Raw genomic sequence first — 18,004 nt, forward strand, 5'->3', positions numbered from 1 at the left:
CCGCGCGGCTGCGGAGCGCGGCCGTGCGGGCTCGCTGAGCGGCGGCGCCGCCGCCGACTTTGCGCGGAAGGATGGCCTCCAATTTCAACGACATCGTGAAGCAGGGCTACGTGCGCATCCGGAGCAGGCGGCTGGGGGTGAGTGCCGGCCCCGCTCCGCGGCGCGCCCGGCCGGGGCGTGCGGCGCACCTGCCCCGGGGTTGATTTCTTGAGTGTTTTTCTTTGTTCGTTTTTTCCGCAAATTGTGCTCTGCGGGCGTCTCTGGAGAGGAGGCAGGCACAAAAACTTGGGGAGGGAGGGAGGGGGAGAAATGGAGGTAAAGAAGGCATCTAGTTGAGTGTATACATGCACACACGCATGCATGTGTACACGCATATGTGCGTGTTTCTCCCCTGCGCTGAGACACGGCGCTGCTGCCCGCGGCGCCGGCTGCGCCCCCTCCCCGTCCCGGCTCTGCCCGTCGCGCCCCGGCCCGGAGCGGGGCGGCCCCCGGGCCGGCAGCTTTGGGCTGGGGGAGGCGTGTGCRAGCGGGGGGCTCTGCCCGGCCCCGCGAGGAGGGGGAGGAGGAGGAGGAGGCCGGCTGGGAGGAAGGCGGCGGCTGGAGGAGGTCAGCGCCCCAGGGGTGGGGGCTGTGCCGGGGGTCTCCCCGCCGGGACCGGGGTGGGCTGCAGCCGCTGGGGTCCTCGGTGCTGGGGGGCAGTGGGGCGCAGCCAGCCCAGCGAGGAAGGTGCTGTGGAGAGGGGGTTGCTTCAGCCTCGGGCTTAGACCGTTTCTGTGTGSGCTGGGGAGGACCCTGTGATATCCTCCTGGCTTTATGCTGATAGTCTTTAAGTTACTCCAGTGAAATCCCTTCCTCACCCCTAGCCTCTCCCTCCCTACTCCCTTTAGCTTTCCTATTTTTATTTTAAATGTCTGCTTTTATTACTGTATGTTCATAGATTTAGTTGTAGGTGCTGAATGCACAGTAGTGGCAGGCTGATACCCTGTAGTGCCTTGTTCGGCGTTTGCTCTTTTAAAGCATGGCCCTGGCCTCCTGCCCTTCCTGGGGTGCTGCTACCTGTTCTCCTTAATAAGCTACCCAGGCGGCTGCAGATGAGGCTTGCGTGCTCCGTGCCTCCCGTCTCGCTGCCAGAGCCAGCGTGGCTTGAGGGGGGACTTGGAGCGGAGGAAGGCTTTGTGTGTATAAAATGCTCTAATTAGTGTGTCTGCCTCAGGACAGGAGAGTAACTCATTTCTAATGGTTACCAGGAACTGATAACTTATTAAACTGGCAATTCTGAATTATTCATAGCATGAATTTTACACTGAGATAACTTATTACAGGAGGATTTACCTGGAAGTTTTCTGGCTTACTACAATTAATGTTTCATTGTCTTACTATATCCATGTTCAATGGGTTCTGTGCAGTTCTGGTAACCTCTGCCTCTGTATTTTGTTTAGAAACTGGAGAGTATTTTAAAATATTCCAGCAGGCAACTTTAAATAGAAAATGATATATCAGGATTTGCTAGACGTAATTCATCTTTTATGACCTATGTGATTTGGTGATAGATGGAGATAACTTTATTATGAGAGAACGTGAAGTAAATTTGGCAGGATTCGCATATTCTAACTATCCTCTTCCTGAAGCAAACTGAATCCTGAAGCATTCAGTTTGTTCCATCCTAAATGAAGACTGAGATTAAACTGTGACACATCTTTCCAAACTGTAACAGTGAAACCTCGTGGACCTTTGAATAGGGCATATGTACTGAGATAAGCTTAAACTCTGTTAAAGCTTCTGACCTTCCTTATTAAAGCTTTCTGATACTCTTTTCTTGTGGCAGGGTGAGGAATAGTCTTCCTGGTCCTCTCATTACATGCAGATTTGTCAYTTGATTGTCAGAAATGGAGAACCACATGAGCTCATAGAAATGGAATGAATATTAGATGCTTTCTTTGAAGACAGTTTTATTTAATCTCACTACTTATTCCAGAGGCTTGTATCCTATTAAATGCCTAAAAAATTATGAAAGGGTGGAAATGGCTTCTGTGAAGAAGCCTAAGACAAGCGCAAGTGAGTGGCCAAGTGGCTGTAGGCTTTGTAAAACGAGGAGCCCTGTGCTTGCCCTTAGCTCCAGGCCTGCTCTCCCACTGGCTCTCCAGTGCTGTGGAGAAGGTCAGGAGGCAGCTTGGGTTGACCCCGACCCAGTTGTTGCCACTTTAAATCTGGTGGTAGAGGCCTAGGGCAAAGAAGCTGAGGTTACCTGTGCAGATCTTGATGTTACTACATGTTTGAAAATAAGTAGATTTATTAACTGTAATGCTTTTCTCTCCCAATAACTTGCAACTTAGAGTATTGGTCTCACTAATTACCTTGAAATAAAAGTTGAAATAAGGTCACAGATAGCTTTCTGTAACTTCTTATAGGTAAAGGCACTCTGATCTTAAGCTTATAGAAACTACATCTAAGTGGAAGTGAGTACTTGGGTTAGTCATGATTACTGTCAGCTCTTAAAATGCAAGACAAGCTTGTGCTGATTGCTGCAGCACTGTAACTGTCAGTGCTCACTTTTCAGGATGCAGCTGCAGGTAAGATGTCCCCTTGCTGCTTTGGGAATTGCTTTCCTCCTTGATGCTGGTGTGTGCAAGCTGATGCTGAAGCTGGCTGAGCACCTGGGGTTGCCACTGGGGTTTAGGAAGAGCTTTAATTCAATATTGCTAGGTGGCAAATGAAAACTTGGCCCTTCAGAGGAGAAGGAACTATGCAAAGTTTGTTTTCTAGTAGCTAGACTGAGGAGGGGCATTACACCCCTGGGAGTTTGAGGTGATGTGAGAAGGGAAAATTTTCATGGACTTTAATGTGTTCAGTTGGAAACCTTCAGAGAGGAACTTTATCCTCATACCATGAAAATCATAGGAGGCAGAAGCTTGCTCCAGTCTTATGCAGGACTCCTCTTTAATCGAGAAGGATTTCAATACTGTGCATGTGGTGAGATGCAAGTGGGAGTTATTTAAATTCATTCCAGTATTATGGTGGCACAGCTATAATCAGTGAATTGTCTTTGTAGACTGAATTCAGCTCCTGGGTTTTCCTCTGTAATGCTATGGTAATTCCATCACCAAGGGAACTAGGAGCAGAGCTTGCATCTACAAATTATCTCAGGAAGTGACTTTTCAGAATAACTAGGCTGCAGGTGCTTGATTTGGAAAGAAAGGGATGCAGAAAAGCATCTTGCTCAAAACCAGGCTGCACTCCTGTTAAAAAAAAAAAAAGTAATAATAATAATTCTGATAGGCCCTACTTAATTGGTCTATATTAGATTTTGAAATTACTTTTATACCTGGACTATTTATGTATACTTTTAATATTTACATATTTAAAATTAATAGAATAGTTTCCATAGCACGTGTCTTCTGCAGAGCCAAACATATTCAGAAGAAAGGATGCTCTTAATTCTTTTCCTCTTTATAGGAGAAAATATAAATCCCTTAGCCAATGATCTCTGTTATGTCATTAGCATTGACATATAAAAGAGACTGTCTTCTAGAAAACTGCTGACAGTATAAATACATAACATCATAGGCTTCCTTTAAAAATACATATAATCAGCTTTGTTACATGGGTAGTACTTCCTAGAGTAACCACTGGGCCTGTCTTTTGGGTAAGCAAATGCTTCACTATGCTGAGCGCTTTTATTTGCAGTCACCTTTGATCAGCTTGAAGAGCTTTGTAACTATATGGGGAACACAAGAGTTTTTGTGGCTTCTGAACTTAAAATGATTTTTTTTTCCCTTGTGATTGTAATGTCGTCTTCTGCAATACAATGTGTATGGGGGGGCAATATATTGTAGAGGGTGTTTTCTGCCTTTAATAAAAAGGATAATCCCTGGGTCCTCCTCTTAAAGTGGAGGTGTATGTGTACTTTCTGTGAACACACTTAACCTTTATTTTGGGCTGGATTGGCTCAACAGAGTGTTAATAAGATTGGAACAGGAACAGGTCTTTGAAACAGAAGATCTTGTTATGCTGGCAAGCATGACTCAACTACTGCTGTTCTCAGGTGGTTAAACTGGTGTTGACTCAGATGGTCCCCTTGAAGGTTGTCCTCATTATCCACTGAGCAAGTAGACTGTGGTGCTCTTGCTCAAGTGCTTGATTGCAGCACTCTGACACCACCTAAAATCTGTTCCTTTTATGAGGAGCAGGATGTAGTGATTTAAGATCCCCCTAGGAATTTTTTCAGCATGAAAACTTGCCCGATAGCCTTAAAGGGAAAGAGACTCTGAGCTCCCTTCCTCCCAGGGTGAGCTGTGTGCACTGGTTGCAACCTACCCCTCTCATTGAGCTGCTGGTGATTAAAGGCTTAGCTTGTCATTGCTACACCCACAGCTCAGCTCTGCTTTGCTGGAAGGCACGTTTCAGTCTGAGGATTATAGAGTGCAGAAGATGCTCTAAGGAAGTCATCTCCTGCCATGATCACAACTGTAGTTAAAGTGAGAGCTACAGGCTCAGAGGGATGGCAGGATTCCCTACAACCATTGCCTCAGGCTCTACCAGGGCAGAAGCATCCTGGGGCGCAGGCCCGGTGCTGAGGTGCCATCCATTCCCCACACTGCCTTGAATGCAGTCTTCCTATCAGAAGACCTTGTGGAGGCCATAGGCAGCTAGGCTGTCCCTGCCTCTTAATATATGGGAGATTGCTGGAGCAAGATGCCATGGGGTTAGCTGTCAATCTCTAGCTCTTGGTGTGCTAGTAACACATTTGGAATGTCTTACTGCATTAAGTGACACAGTACTATTATTGTCAGAGGGAAACCTCTTTGAACTGCCACTGCCTTAAGCTGTGTCCCACTAAAGTCAAACAGAAGTGCCTTGGAGAACTAGCTGAAATGCGCTAATGTGGAGCGGAGATGTCTTGGGTCAAGCTGTGCATATTGAAAGCTGGGCAAAGCCTCGGAGTCTGGTTGGACTCTGCACAGTACTTCAATGACTGGAAGCACTGGCTTCCAAACATCTCTACCTTGCTTGGAAACTAAGTGTGTTCTTCCTGTTTCATGATTTGGCTACAGTGGCCTATGTTACTGCTTTCCAAGAGGTGTAAAATATCTTACTGGGCAGACCTTAAGATAATACAGGTTTGACTATGCCCTTTCTCCAAGGCTTTGTCTACTATAAACACATTTGGCTTGGGGGCTGATATTTCCATTGCATCCCTGTTTCTCTTTCCTAAAGCATTTTTTTAAGTCGTCAATAGAAAAGGTATACCAAGATTTGAACTTCATTCTGCATGTGGTGATGTTTGATCCCTTGTGGTACAAGGTGGATTAAAGGTCTGCATGGGCAATATGAGGAGACTGAGTTACTGAACAGTCTTCCAAGAAAAATCTGACAGCAAGGATAGACTACATCCCTTAAATTTTTATAGCTTAAAATAGATGTGAAGCAATCTACAGTAGTTTGTACTCCCATGTGCTCCTCCTGCTGTCCTCAAACTTCCCTGTGCTCAAGCAGTCCTGTCAGTCTTGCTGCTAAAGCTCTTAAACTATCTTTATTTTAGAAAATACTATATGAAAGAGCTGTGTCCTAACCCAGTAGTAACCTGGGCTGAAATAAGGATTGGATTATGGCTTAAACTTGAGCGTACAGTTGTTTGTGTTGCTTGTTTCAGTTGTTCTAAAGCAAAGGAAATACAGTACGGTGGTTGTAGTGATTTCTACTTCCCTCTAACATAGAAACTACTTACGTTAGCTGACTGACTGACAAAATGTTATTTTATGTTGTCTGTGTTTTCATTCTATGGCAGAGATGTAAGAATTGTAATTCTACAACTTCAGTTCACACAGTCATCAGAAAGGTAGCCTATCTGAGCTTATATGCACATTTTCAGAAGATTTCAAGAAAACAGTAAAGTTCTTACACACCTTAAGCACAATAGGAAATACTAAAATTCGCATATCAGAATTAAGATCTGTGTTCTAGATAAGCTTTCTGTTTTAAAAACATGATCATTAAAACTGGAACTGTAAGACAACATATGCAGTTGAATTAGATATACATAGATTAAATACTCCTGTCATATAGAGGCAGTAATACAAGTAGTCCTGGCCATTTGATGTACCTTAGAAAAACCTTACAAAGCACTCGTCTTTCTGGAAAATACATCACCTGTTACACAGGATATTTACAACCTGGAAAACAATATTAAACTAAAAATAATGCATAGAACTTTCAAAACTGTACACTATTAAAAAGGAGCCTGACACTTTTTGTTGTTGTCTGAGGTTTTACGATGGTGCTTCTGCATATAATCATTGGAGGTCTGGGAGTTTACTCCACAGTTTATCGCTACCATACTGCTACAGGCTATTGAAAAATACTTGTTTGGGAGGATCCATTGACTTTAACAGAGCTGTGTTAACAGCTAAATATCCGTTCCTGAAAACCCAAGTCTCTGCAAAGTCTTCATATATCTCTTTGTTCCTCTTCATGTGCTTTATTTTGATAATGTCATTTTTTTTTTAACTTAACAGTTTCTTGTACCTTTGGCRAAGGAAATGCTGCAGAAATGGATTTCTGCAGAATCCTACAAGTGTTATGAAGTATCTTTTGACTTTGCAAGAACAGTGCTGAAACTCATCTGTGAGTGCAATCATATCTGTTTAACAACACTTCTAATTAAATCCACAGTCTGCTGTCAGTACTGTGTGTAACCCATCTGTTGAAAGCACCTCCTTGTTATGCAAGGAATGGTCAGTCTCATCTGTCTGTTAGAAAGTGGGTCCTCCATGGAAATTTGGGCTAGATCCACAAAATATCTGAGCACCCGAAGTGAGGGTTAGTCAGACTTTAGTGGCCAAAGTCCATGAGTGTTTCTGATGCATGCATTTGTCCATGCAAGTTTCCCAGGGACACTGAGATCTGCCAGTGTCCCCTCAGGGTGCAGACAAGCAGTGGGTTGTTCAGCATCTAGCATGTTCCTACCAGTCCTGACTAGGGACTTTTTGTCCTTATCCCTTGGTGGGGCCTGATTTTGTGGGAGCGAAAGTATAGAATGGAGTTCTAAGCAGCTTTCACTATTTTGTTTCTCATTATTTTTCATTATTAGGATGGCCTTACTTAAGTGGCAGGGGACAGCCTCTGGATAGGCACTTGAAGGGGCTGGAAATGAAAATCTGATTGCCAAGAACTGAATTTTTGGGGGAGAGGGAAGAGAGGGAGAATCAGAAAGTGTGCTTCTGAAAGGAACTGCATGCACCTTGCTGGTCGATGGGCTGGCATGTAGCATGGCAGGAAGGGTTGCTGTGGCTGCCGATGTTCTGAACATGGTCACTTAACACTRCTCCGAAACAGCTTAACCATTTGTTCAAGTCCTGGTCATAGGAGAATTGGGGAGATAAAAATTGGGRTAGCTGTAAGGAGGTCTTTTATGAAAGATGTGATGACTGGAGCTACAAAAGTAGAGCTGTTCCCTCTTTAGTGTTACCCTTGTTAAGGGCAGAAGCTGGATCTGTGTGTGTCAGACTTCTTAGCTTGATRGGACTGACTAGCTCAAACACATAATCATGTCAGTGTGAAGGAATGTGATGTGTGGTGTCCTCTGCTGCAGAACTAGGGCTCTCTTATAATGTCCCATAATAGAAATTTGTAGTAATTTAGTCTTCAGTGGGGCAGAGAATGGAGCTGACTTCATAATTTTGTTTGTTGCTTATTTCTAGGAAATGCTTGCTTGAGTGGAGTGCTGTGAGCTGTGCTAACTGCCAGATATTTCTGAACTGATTTTTAAGAACTCAGGAAAATAGTCGTTGGATTTCTGCACTGCTTCCTATCTTGACTAAGGCTTTACTTGCAATATGGAAGAATTTTACTATTTTAAAAAGCAAAAAATAAAGTTTTTTTTTTGCAATTTTTAATGCAATACTCCAAAATACATGTTGAACAGTGTCAATATGCTAGACTTAAGAGTAGAAATGCAATTTCTTGCTGTAGATTATTGCTTAGGAATTATACATCARTGTTTACTGTACCCACTTGCAGTAGAGCTAGATGTGAAAACTTCTGTTTATTCTCAGAATTTTTGAAAAAAATCTTCTATAGAAGGTTTGATTTAAGAAATAAAAAATGAGAATTTTTAGTTCCAGTTGAATTTTATGGTTGTCAAAAACTGAAAATAGTTGAAGCTTTCAGGGTTTTCTACTCTTGATTTTAATTTTGACTTCTGCAGAAACACCATTGAGAAGATTGCTGTTGAACATTTATGATGTGCACTTTTACAAGATCTGCATAACACTGCTTCTGTGAAGACCTGTGGGAGGAGCGTTAAGATGGGGGAAGAGACAACCTGCAGGACTGAAACCATATGGTTAGAGACTAGTGCATGAACAAGCGTGCCAGAAACCTCATCTGAGGATTTTAAAGCATGAGCTGTGAAAATCAGAATCCGGAAGAATAAAGCAAGACTAGGGTGGTGGTGGAGTTGTCTGCCTATACCTACACTTGAAGCAGCCTTGATTAATCAAGCTCTAGTGTTTACCATGCATCTGCTTTCAGTCTGGAAGTACTGAGGCAGCAGAGAAAAAATGAACATTTTCTCTGTACCAGCTTCAACCTGCAGGATATTAAGCCTGTCAGATACTCATATTTTTAGAAAACTGTTGAATAAGGTGTTGGAACAAATTTACAGATATTACAATTTCTCAGTTCCTTCAGTGGCAGCAGGGATAGGCTCTAGGACTACTTGAGCCACCCTCCCRGAGCTGGGAAGGGGAGAAGTATCAGCAAATGTCCTGTAAGACCCACTGCAGCTCCATGTGGCTGTTGTCCATGGGCTGACAGACCCAAAGCCAAGTCTGTTCCAGATTTCCTCTAACACAAATTTAATGTGATATGGAATCTAAGTCAGTAGCTATCTTGACAGGGCTACCTCAAGTACTGAAGCAAAGATCCTTGACACCAAGGTTGAGTTTCCGGAGTGAGTGACGAGCTATGTTGAGCAGCAGCCATTTGGCTTATGTTGTCTGCGTGTTGGACAAGGGACTGGTGCTTGGTGCTGTGTTTAGGCTGAGCTGAAAGGAGGTTTTTGCGTGTCTTTGTTTCTTTTCTTATAGTGTCTTGCCATTGCCTTGTAAAAACGGCAAAGAAGCAAGGCTCTGATTTCCTTTCCGTGGCCCTCACTTTTCCTATCTTTGAGTTGCATTTTGGGGCAACATCTGAGTGATTTGGGGAAATCACTCATAGTAAGAATAGTAAGATGTTRTTCAAAGCTAACTCAAAACTGAGCTGACAGACTTTGATGTTTGTCCCTTGAAAAGAGGCAAACCCGATCTTTGGGATTGTGTGCAGGGAAGCAAGACAGCCTCGATTGGTTCAAGAAAATCAARCTTAAGAATTTTAACTTTTTTCTGAAAGATAGAAGGTGCAAGATTATGTAAGGTTTCATGGCTTGGCGTCTGAAATAGCAGCTTTGATGGTGGCCTTTTAGGAGTAGGAAGAACAATTTTCTTTTTTCCAGCATACATTTTCCACTAAATTAGTTTCCATGTTTTCCTTTGGGTTCTTATTATTTTGTTTCCAAAACAGACTGCCTGCCAAAYAGGGTTTCTTTCATAAAGGAGGTTACTAGTAAACAAGTGATTCTTAGTGGTGCTGTATCTAGCTCCAAGGGTGGAGTTCTCATTCAAGTCCAATGCACACCTGACTGGGATGCCTATGTTCTGCTTTTATCTCAAACAATTCCCTCATYTTCTGTCAGTCATCTTTTCTGGCTGTTCTCCTTTCCTGCTATTTTCTTTTTCTTTGTTAAACAAAGGTGTGTGCATCTTCTGTGGATATCTACTAGCCGCTGTGCATACAGAACTGCGCCAAGGGTAACTGAGTAGTGGGAAACAGATTGTTACAAGGTGAAGTTCTGTCCCACCCTGGTTGATGTCTTTGCATCAGCAATTTGTTATATAGTGTGAGGATAATTCTGCTGTTGGTATAAACTGGTATTACTCCATTGAAGGTAGATCACTAACGAATTAGTACATTTTGCAACGTTTGTAGAACCCTTTAAAAGAAGAGCAACAGTTGTAAGGTCTGTGCCCGAGACTGATATCTTAATTTGATGTTTCAGTAGTTTTAGATATGAGAATCAATGCGTTGTTCCTATTATCTTGTCTAACTTCATCAAGTGTTGTCAAAAATWCCACTGAAGGTTCAACCTATCAGAATGAGTAGAATTTTTTCTTTCCCTTACTGAAGATAATGTAACTYATTTCAATTAAATATCAGCACAGTAAAATCACTGGTGTTCCCTGCCTCATAACCTTTGTGTAATGGATTAAGTTGTCCCTGTACTTCCTGTATAATGCTTATCTGGGGAACCAATAATGCTGTATCATCAGCAAAGGGAAAAACTACYCTTAATGGTCCAAATAATGCACTGACATCAGTGAAGGTGGATGGTAACTGATCWCACTGAATTTTCTGTGTATGAGTGAGTGACCTGCTCTTGGTGCATTCTACCATGCAGGTGCTGCAAGTGACTGCTCTGTTAATGAAGTGGTGCAAATGAAGTGGTGCAAGTTAAGAGGACAGTGTGCTTAGCTTTCATAGATGCTTTCTAGGCAGCAGTTATACCTTACTCAGGCTGGAGTCTGCCTAAATGTCAATGAACTCTTGAACACTTAACTTCTACTACACAGTGTCACGAGGAAATTAAAGGAAGCTGGATTTGTCTGTTTGAAGTAATGTGAGGTCTGAGTAAATGCAGGAAGACTGCAAAAAAGCAGATGAGAAGTTATGTATCAGGGAAATACTGGCTCAGGAATCCTTTATTTTGATCTATCTTAGGAAGTAATTAAGAGTGAATAAAAATGCTGGCCTCAGTTGTACCTTTTCTGGAAGTCTTAGTGTCTAGTCATTTTGCCTTTCAAATCATTGCTGAGAAGGAACTTTTGTGCAGATTTCAGTTTACGCTGTCTAAAAGCCTGGCATTATACTCTGAATGTGCTCTGACTGGAGAGAAGCAAGATGCTTTYAGCAGGAAATACTTTTCATTTGCTCAGTAGCTTAAAACATCCTGGCAGGGCCACTGTGCAGGATCAAGTCCATCTCCTGATGGCAGGCCCATGGGTTTGCTGCTGTGACTTGAATCCTTTTGTGCACAGGTCTTCAGTAATTTAGTGTTTGAGATCATCACTCTGAAGTTAGTGCGCTGTAGTGCTTGAAATGGGGAGCACACTTTAATTGCTGCGGGCTCTTTCCTGCAGCAGCTTTGAACAGAGCCTCAGTCTGTCTAGCAGTCCAGGCCAAATGATTTCAATTACTTGCTGCAGTCCTGTAAGGTAATACTGAGGTGATTGCTACTAAGATTTAACAAGCTGTAATTCTGTCACTTCTAATGAAGCACAGTATTTTGGTGAAGTTCAACTTGCAGTGATTCACTTGGTAGCAGTGTTTGTTTTATGCAAACTCATTTTAATTTTTAAAACTGATCCAGCTTCCAGAAGGATTAGGGGAACAACCCATGACTCACTGCAGAGCTGTAACATCAGGAAAGAAAATGTGGAAGGAATAAGTTATGTTGACTTTGTGTTGGGACAGTAGGATAGATTAACAGACACCTTGACTTGCTTGAGGTGTGCGGAGTGTGCGTGTATGGGAAATAGGAGGTAGAGTAAATTGTATTAAGGGACACCTGTGATGCTTTCTGTTGAAGCCTGCAGTTAAACTAGCTGGTGAATATCAGCAGACCAAAAAATGGACACTGTTAGTTGGCTTATACAGCATTTGTCATCCTTAGCTCTCCAAGCAGCACATAAGGCATAGGAAGTGTCATTAACTCACCTTATCAGATGGGCAAGTGATGACAGGTACAGCTGAATAGCTCAGGTTATACTCTGAAGACTGAGAAATTAAAGTCCTTCTCCTATTCCCGGCTTTGGGCTGCTGACAGCTTGGGGTGATCTGCAGAGATAAAGGCCAGATTCACATATGCTTTCTGCCTTTCTCATCTCAACTTACGTAGTCTTGAAATTGTAAGTCCAGCTGTGATGTACCATTCTTACAAATGATTTTATACTGTAGGTGACWGAAAGGAAGCCTATTTCTCAGAGCCTGAACAGGCATAGCTCATCTCCACATGCGGAGCAAAGCTTCCCACACCAAAGCTTCTGGCCCTGGTGCTTGGGAGATGTCCCTGTTCCAGCTGCTTTAACCAGGGACCTTATGCTCTTGCCATAGTTGTGAGTTCCTGTTGTTAAGGGTTAGTGCATGTGTGCTCTGCAGTCTTTTTGCATTTCATGTGTTAATTAGCCTGCTCTATGGAACTGTTAATGAACTGTATCTATGCCATTTCCCCTAGTTCTCACCTAATTAGAGTAACCAAGTGGGATACTGAGTGACCAAAAAAAAACACCCAACCCCCAAACCATAAGTTGTAAGGGGCACTTCAAGTTTGAAGCAGTTGCCTAATCCAGGAGAACATTAAACTGGGTTAATTCACCACSTTAGTCTAACGACCTGACCCAGCAGAGCAGTGCCTCCAGCAGGGCTCTGCGGAGCTCAGATCCGCCTGAATTGCCTGCACAGTCAGCTTTTAGTCTACATGGAAACCTTTCCTTTTTTYCCCCTTCCTTTAGTAGCCAAAGCCCTAGACTGATTTCTCACCTATCCAGTTTCATGCCTAGAATTAACTGTGCTCATATATAARGCTTAGCAGATGTTCAAGGCACCGAATTGGATACTTAGCTCCACTCTGACATTTTTAAACCCTTACTAGCAAGTGAGGACTTCTACTGTAAATACTTCTTGGCACTGAGAGGCACTTTGCTATAATGGCCTAACACAGCCTGGAATGACAGCCTTTTCTGTGCCTGATGAAAAACTATTACTTTGAAGGCTGTAAGCCTGTAAAGAAGGGTCTAAAAGTAGGAGGTTATTTTGGGTAATTATCTAAAGATACTACATTCAACTAATGATTTCTGCAGGAGAATGGCTTGGAAGTTGAAATCTTGCTTTTAACATTTTCAGGTCCTGAAATGCTATAGGCACTACAGAAATTGAGAAATGGAGTCAGGTTCTGTATTTCCTTCCATCATGTCAAACAGCATCACTGCTTATACCTTACATCTACTTTGTAGTTTGTTACACATTGTGCAGTTTGACACATTAATTTATTAACAGATCTCCTGTAAAGTGTGCATAAAGAATGCTTGCCAAAATCCACTGTGCACTGAGTAGAGAAGCAAAAGAATAAATGACTCCTTTGCATGTTTAGGGTACTCATATGGGATGGACAAATCCTAAATTCCAGTTCTCTATTCTTAATTTACATTTTACATAAGCAGGTGCCACTGGCCCGTTCTAGGTGCCAACCTGCTGTGTATCCTGGTTGCTTCTAGCCTGTTTTGGTGCATGCACTCAAAGTTCAGATGCTGTTGTAGGTGTCCTGAATCTGGTGGCTTTCTCTATCCTGTCTGGATTGGGCCCATAGTGTCCTTCTGAAGTCCTTCAAAAATATGTGGTGGAGAAAGTGGCAGACTTCTCTAAATGTGCTTCAGCACCTGGCTAGGATCTGTAATTAAGATGCTGCTAAACTCTGGACCTTCTAGCTCTTATGTGTATCAATAGTTTGAAGGAGAGATATTGGTTCTAAAGTACCTTATTAACGTTCGCAGGAATTTGTTGTAAAGGGTCCTTGCAAGCTCCTGGATGCCCTTTTAAAAATTGTTACTAAGGAGGAATGCRTTTGGAAATCCTTCCCTGTCTTTGCATGAGCTTGGCCCATCTTGAAATCTGCCAAGCTTGACCTGTGACAGCAGTGTAGCAATGATGCAAAGTAAAGCAAAGGCTCTGTCGCTAAATTGTTCAGTAATCTTGGGCAAGTCTTATAAAGCAACCCTTCTTATGCACAAAAGGGTTGGATRTAGGCAAGTCTTTCTATTCTATGTGCTTATATATACATATATATTTTAACCTCTCCTCACCCTGCTGTGAATCAGACTGAGCCCTGTTTCGTGACAAATCGTATTTTGGTTACTAGAGATGTTTTGGAAGTAGATCTTGTGTATAGAATGAATCCCCCATAATCCTCAAAGACCTAGAAAATGGAGAAGGGGRRAAAAAAAAAAAAACCTAAAGTTCTAGTTGTGCCTTTTAACTAGGGTGCCAAATGGGAATGAATCTGTAGCTTCACATCCAGCTATCTGATGTTTTAAACTAATGCTAAAGAAATGATTAATTCTGAGCTTGGACTTTTAATAAAAAAATACTACTTTAGGTTAATGCAGTTTCAGCTGGGAAAGAGAAGTGTAGGAAGAAAAGTGTGTGTGTGTTCTCGGGGGGGGGGGAAGAGGAGGAAAAGACTGATTAAAATACTTCATCTTCTAGATCAGCAGACTTGCTTTGTATCACAATTTTAATGTTTGTGAGTTAAAGGAGGTGTATGAATTCAGCAAGTTTGGCCAAGAATTTTCAGTTAATTGTAGCCAGGGTCAAAGTTAGGTTTTGTAAGTTCATAGGAAAGCTTTGAGTATTCTTCCCTTGTGCCTGTTCAGGATGCACAGAGATGAATTTGCTGCTTCATTCCTCTTAGCAACCACAGATTGATTCTTATTAAAATATTGTTTCTGAAGATGTAGGGGAATGAGGTGAGGTTTATTTGTCTATATAAATCCTTCTTGAGGGAAGGAGGACAAATCTTGATTATTTTAGTTAGTTCCCTGGAGAAGAGGATAGCTTGATGTAAAACAGCTTTGATTTATGTAATTGTTTACCTGATCACAATGAATAATGTAATATCACTTGCTCATAACACTAATGTTAAATGGATATTCTGGGAAAGTAAAATTGTCCCRTTGCCAATTGCAGCTATATCTTTACAGACATCATGTGGAYAACTCTGCTTATTTTGTAAAGCCAGTGAGCCAGTCTACTTCCCCATGCACTTTTAAAGTCACTGTAATCAAATTTCAGGTACAACTTGGGTACATTTGTGCCTATAATTCTTCCTAGTGGTCTCTCTGCTCATAATCATTTTGTATTGGGTCTGTCTTCTTTGGAGTGGAACAGTGCTGAACACAGCTGCCAGCAATATGTGGGGACAGTATCTTTATTTGAGATGAAGTGGAAGAGGCACAGCTGGGCTGGAGAAGTAGAGGCAAGTCATGACCTTATGGAAGAAATCGTGTAGGTATTTAACTGGAGTTAATGAAGTCCCAAAAGAATTGTGAAGTCTTCATTAGATTCCCCAAACATCCCATTAAATATGATACTTAAGGCACCATCATGCTTGGTGATGCCTTAGACTTTTTAGTAGAAAGCAGTCTTCCAGCTGTTCACTGAAACACCTACCTAATGGAGGCTTATTGCTTCAAACATGTCTGCAGTGAATATAATTAAATGATTGAGTTAGAAGCTGGATTTCTGGAAGTTTTTTACATGCAGAGGAAAATTCTCGATCCAGGCACAAATCTGCACCTGCCCTAGAACTGTTTCAGGACCATTTACCACCTTCTGAGTCAGAATGGCCACCACTGTCTTTTTCCATACAGGAATTAAACTACAAACAATGTTATCTGGCTGACTAAATGTGTGTTTAAAAAAAATCCCTTTTGGAAGGGATGTTAAATATAAATTCTAACCCACTGGATATTCCCTGACAATRTTTATTGCAAAAACTTCTCAATTTTCCATATGCAACTGAAGTACTTCAGTGGTGAGTTGTCTACAGTTTTGGATAAAGTGTTTAGTCACTACAAAAAAGTTGAGAGCATACTGTGAAAAATTCCTTTTATTACTGTTCCTTGGTCCTTTAGGTTATCAGAATTGCAGAGGTCAAGTTCTTGGCTGTAGCCCAGACTGAATGTCATCCTAGGCTGCATGATAGCACTTTCATTTACTGCTTTTCTAAAAGTAAACTTACATTTATTTAATAATAAGTCCCTATAATAAGTCCCTATAAATGCATGCCACTGGATTTTTTTTGTTTGTTTTAGGGTGGAGAGCAGAAAAACAGCACAATCATAAAATGGGGTAGCTTTCCCTGAAGGCTTGCTCGTTGTTGGCAAGACAAATTTGCCAAATTATACTTTATGCTGTTGACCTCTGTTTATCCCTGTTAAATAACGAACAAGTACTCAATGGGATTTTTTTGCCCTAAAGTGAAATAGGCTTGGCTTGCCTTACCTTAGTGTGTTGGCTATTTTAAACTTGGAGGAAATATATGGCTTAGTTTTATTTCCCCACCCCCTGACCCAAGATGCAAAAAATAGCCTTACCCCCAAATTTGTCAACATTGTTTGACTGTTCCTGGGCACTCTTTTTAGATCAGTTGCCAGACCAAAGTGTAGAGAGGTGGGGTAAAATCAGCTTGAGTTGAACTGCAAACTTTTTTTATAAATTGAGACCGTTTCCTGTGCAGAATTTTCATGTAGTAAATGAGATTTTGGGGTGTGCAAAATCTGGCTTCTCTTTTCTGGTCAGTTTGGAGGTGGTGGTGGCTGACATGGTGTTCTGCCTTGCCTGTGTCTGTTTTCAGTAGGTCTGGGATTCAGGCAGCTGTGTAGGACAAGGCTGTAGTTCGTTTCCTGCTCTGTGGGAGCATTTCAAACCAYATCTGAACCATGAAATGCAGAAGAGTTAGAGGGAAATCTTTTCATTTTACTAAGCCAGATGGTGGCTGATTCCAGCTGAGGGTAATAGTTTCTTGCCTTGCAGTGCATTTCCAGCATCAGGAGAAGCAGCAGGAATAGCTGAGGAAATCTGCCCAATTTGTAAGGCATAGTACTGCGAGGCAGCAATCCAAGTGCTCAGATTGCATAATTCCTTTGAAGTCACTTCAACTTCAGTTGTGGTAATGACTTAAATCAGMTGATCTTAAGAGCCAAAAATAGAACTGACTGATTTGATGTGACCTTGGACATGTATGATAGATCACCTAATTGAGTTTCAGATTATCTACTTCATACAGTCATGTTGTTTCCCTAGAGTTTTATGGTGTTGCCTGCTTGATGGGCTGTTAGAAGCTGAAATTTTCAGAAGAGATCACAGGAAGTAAATACTAATTTTCGTGATACTTGAATTAAATTTGGAGTTAGGCATGTCGGAAGATCTCGTAGRGGGTGTTTTGGGAGTTCTAGGAGGTGTTAAGCAAATGATAGCTATTGCTCTTCTCTGCAGCACATTGCATCCTGATTTGCTCTTTGAATTATCTAATCATTTTCAGTGCGAGTGTTTGGTGTGGAAGTAATTACAGCAGCACTTCCAACTAATTCCTATTCATGGAGAGTATGGAAAATGTTGATTTGAGGGATAAGTGAGCTAAGTATTCCTTACTGAATAGGCACCTGAGAGCATTTAGGGCTGATTCTTGTTAGAGCTGTTTTGACAGCAGCACCATGTAAACAGTTCACATGTTATCTTTCACTTGAAATATTGACATGTCTCAGACACACTAGATCATGATGGCATCAAAGAGCTAATTACTTGCTCTATATGTAGCTCATAACTAGCTCAGTGATTAGCTCTCTGTTCTTGGGCATAACRCTCTTCTGTGCATTGCGTTGACTGGGTTTCCAGCGCTGTGAGGCAGGAGCTACTGAATTTGTCATTGCTAGATGTTTAGGATCTTGAGCAGTTCATGTTCAGTTGGGACTGCTGGGTGTTCAGCTAAGATGTTCCCTTATAGTATATGGGATGCGGAAATGTTACTCTAATAGTATCTATCCCCTGATGACTGTCTCATTTTTGGAGATGCTAAGCAGGACTTAAGTGAAGGAACATATCTTTTTAGTTTATGTAACTTGGCAGACTGGAGTTAAACATCAGATCAYTGACTTCAGGAGGAATTCAAACTACTGTATATTTAGGCATGAACTTGTTTGTCTCTAATCAAAATAGACTAAACTACAGTTGTAGAATAAGGTGTAACTTTGTACTAAGTTCTAACTTATCTTAACCTCCCCCCCGCAACACCCAATAACAAAATGTCTGTTTTGGTGCTATAAATGTCAGATAAAGCCCCAGTGATCAATCACACTGA

General features: G+C 41.9%; 1 protein-coding gene across 3 annotated transcripts in view; it reads left to right on the forward strand.

Annotated features, from left to right (window-relative positions):
- Window positions 1-67: 67 nt before the first annotated feature.
- The window catches only part of DOK5 (docking protein 5), a 42,725-nt gene continuing 24,788 nt past the window's right edge, over window positions 68-18,004 (forward strand). For all 3 annotated transcript variants that reach the window (XM_085314090.1, XM_085314089.1, XM_085314088.1), the window contains exon 1: window positions 68-137. In XM_085314090.1, coding sequence (XP_085170216.1) covers window positions 72-137 — 66 coding nt within the window. In that variant the 5' untranslated portion in view covers window positions 68-71. The remainder of the gene's footprint in view (window positions 138-18,004) is intronic.

This window comes from Rhea americana, unplaced genomic scaffold (assembly GCF_003343005.1).
Source record: "Rhea americana isolate MKP2758 unplaced genomic scaffold, rheAme1 scaffold_4, whole genome shotgun sequence".
Lineage (NCBI taxonomy): Eukaryota > Metazoa > Chordata > Aves > Rheiformes > Rheidae > Rhea > Rhea americana.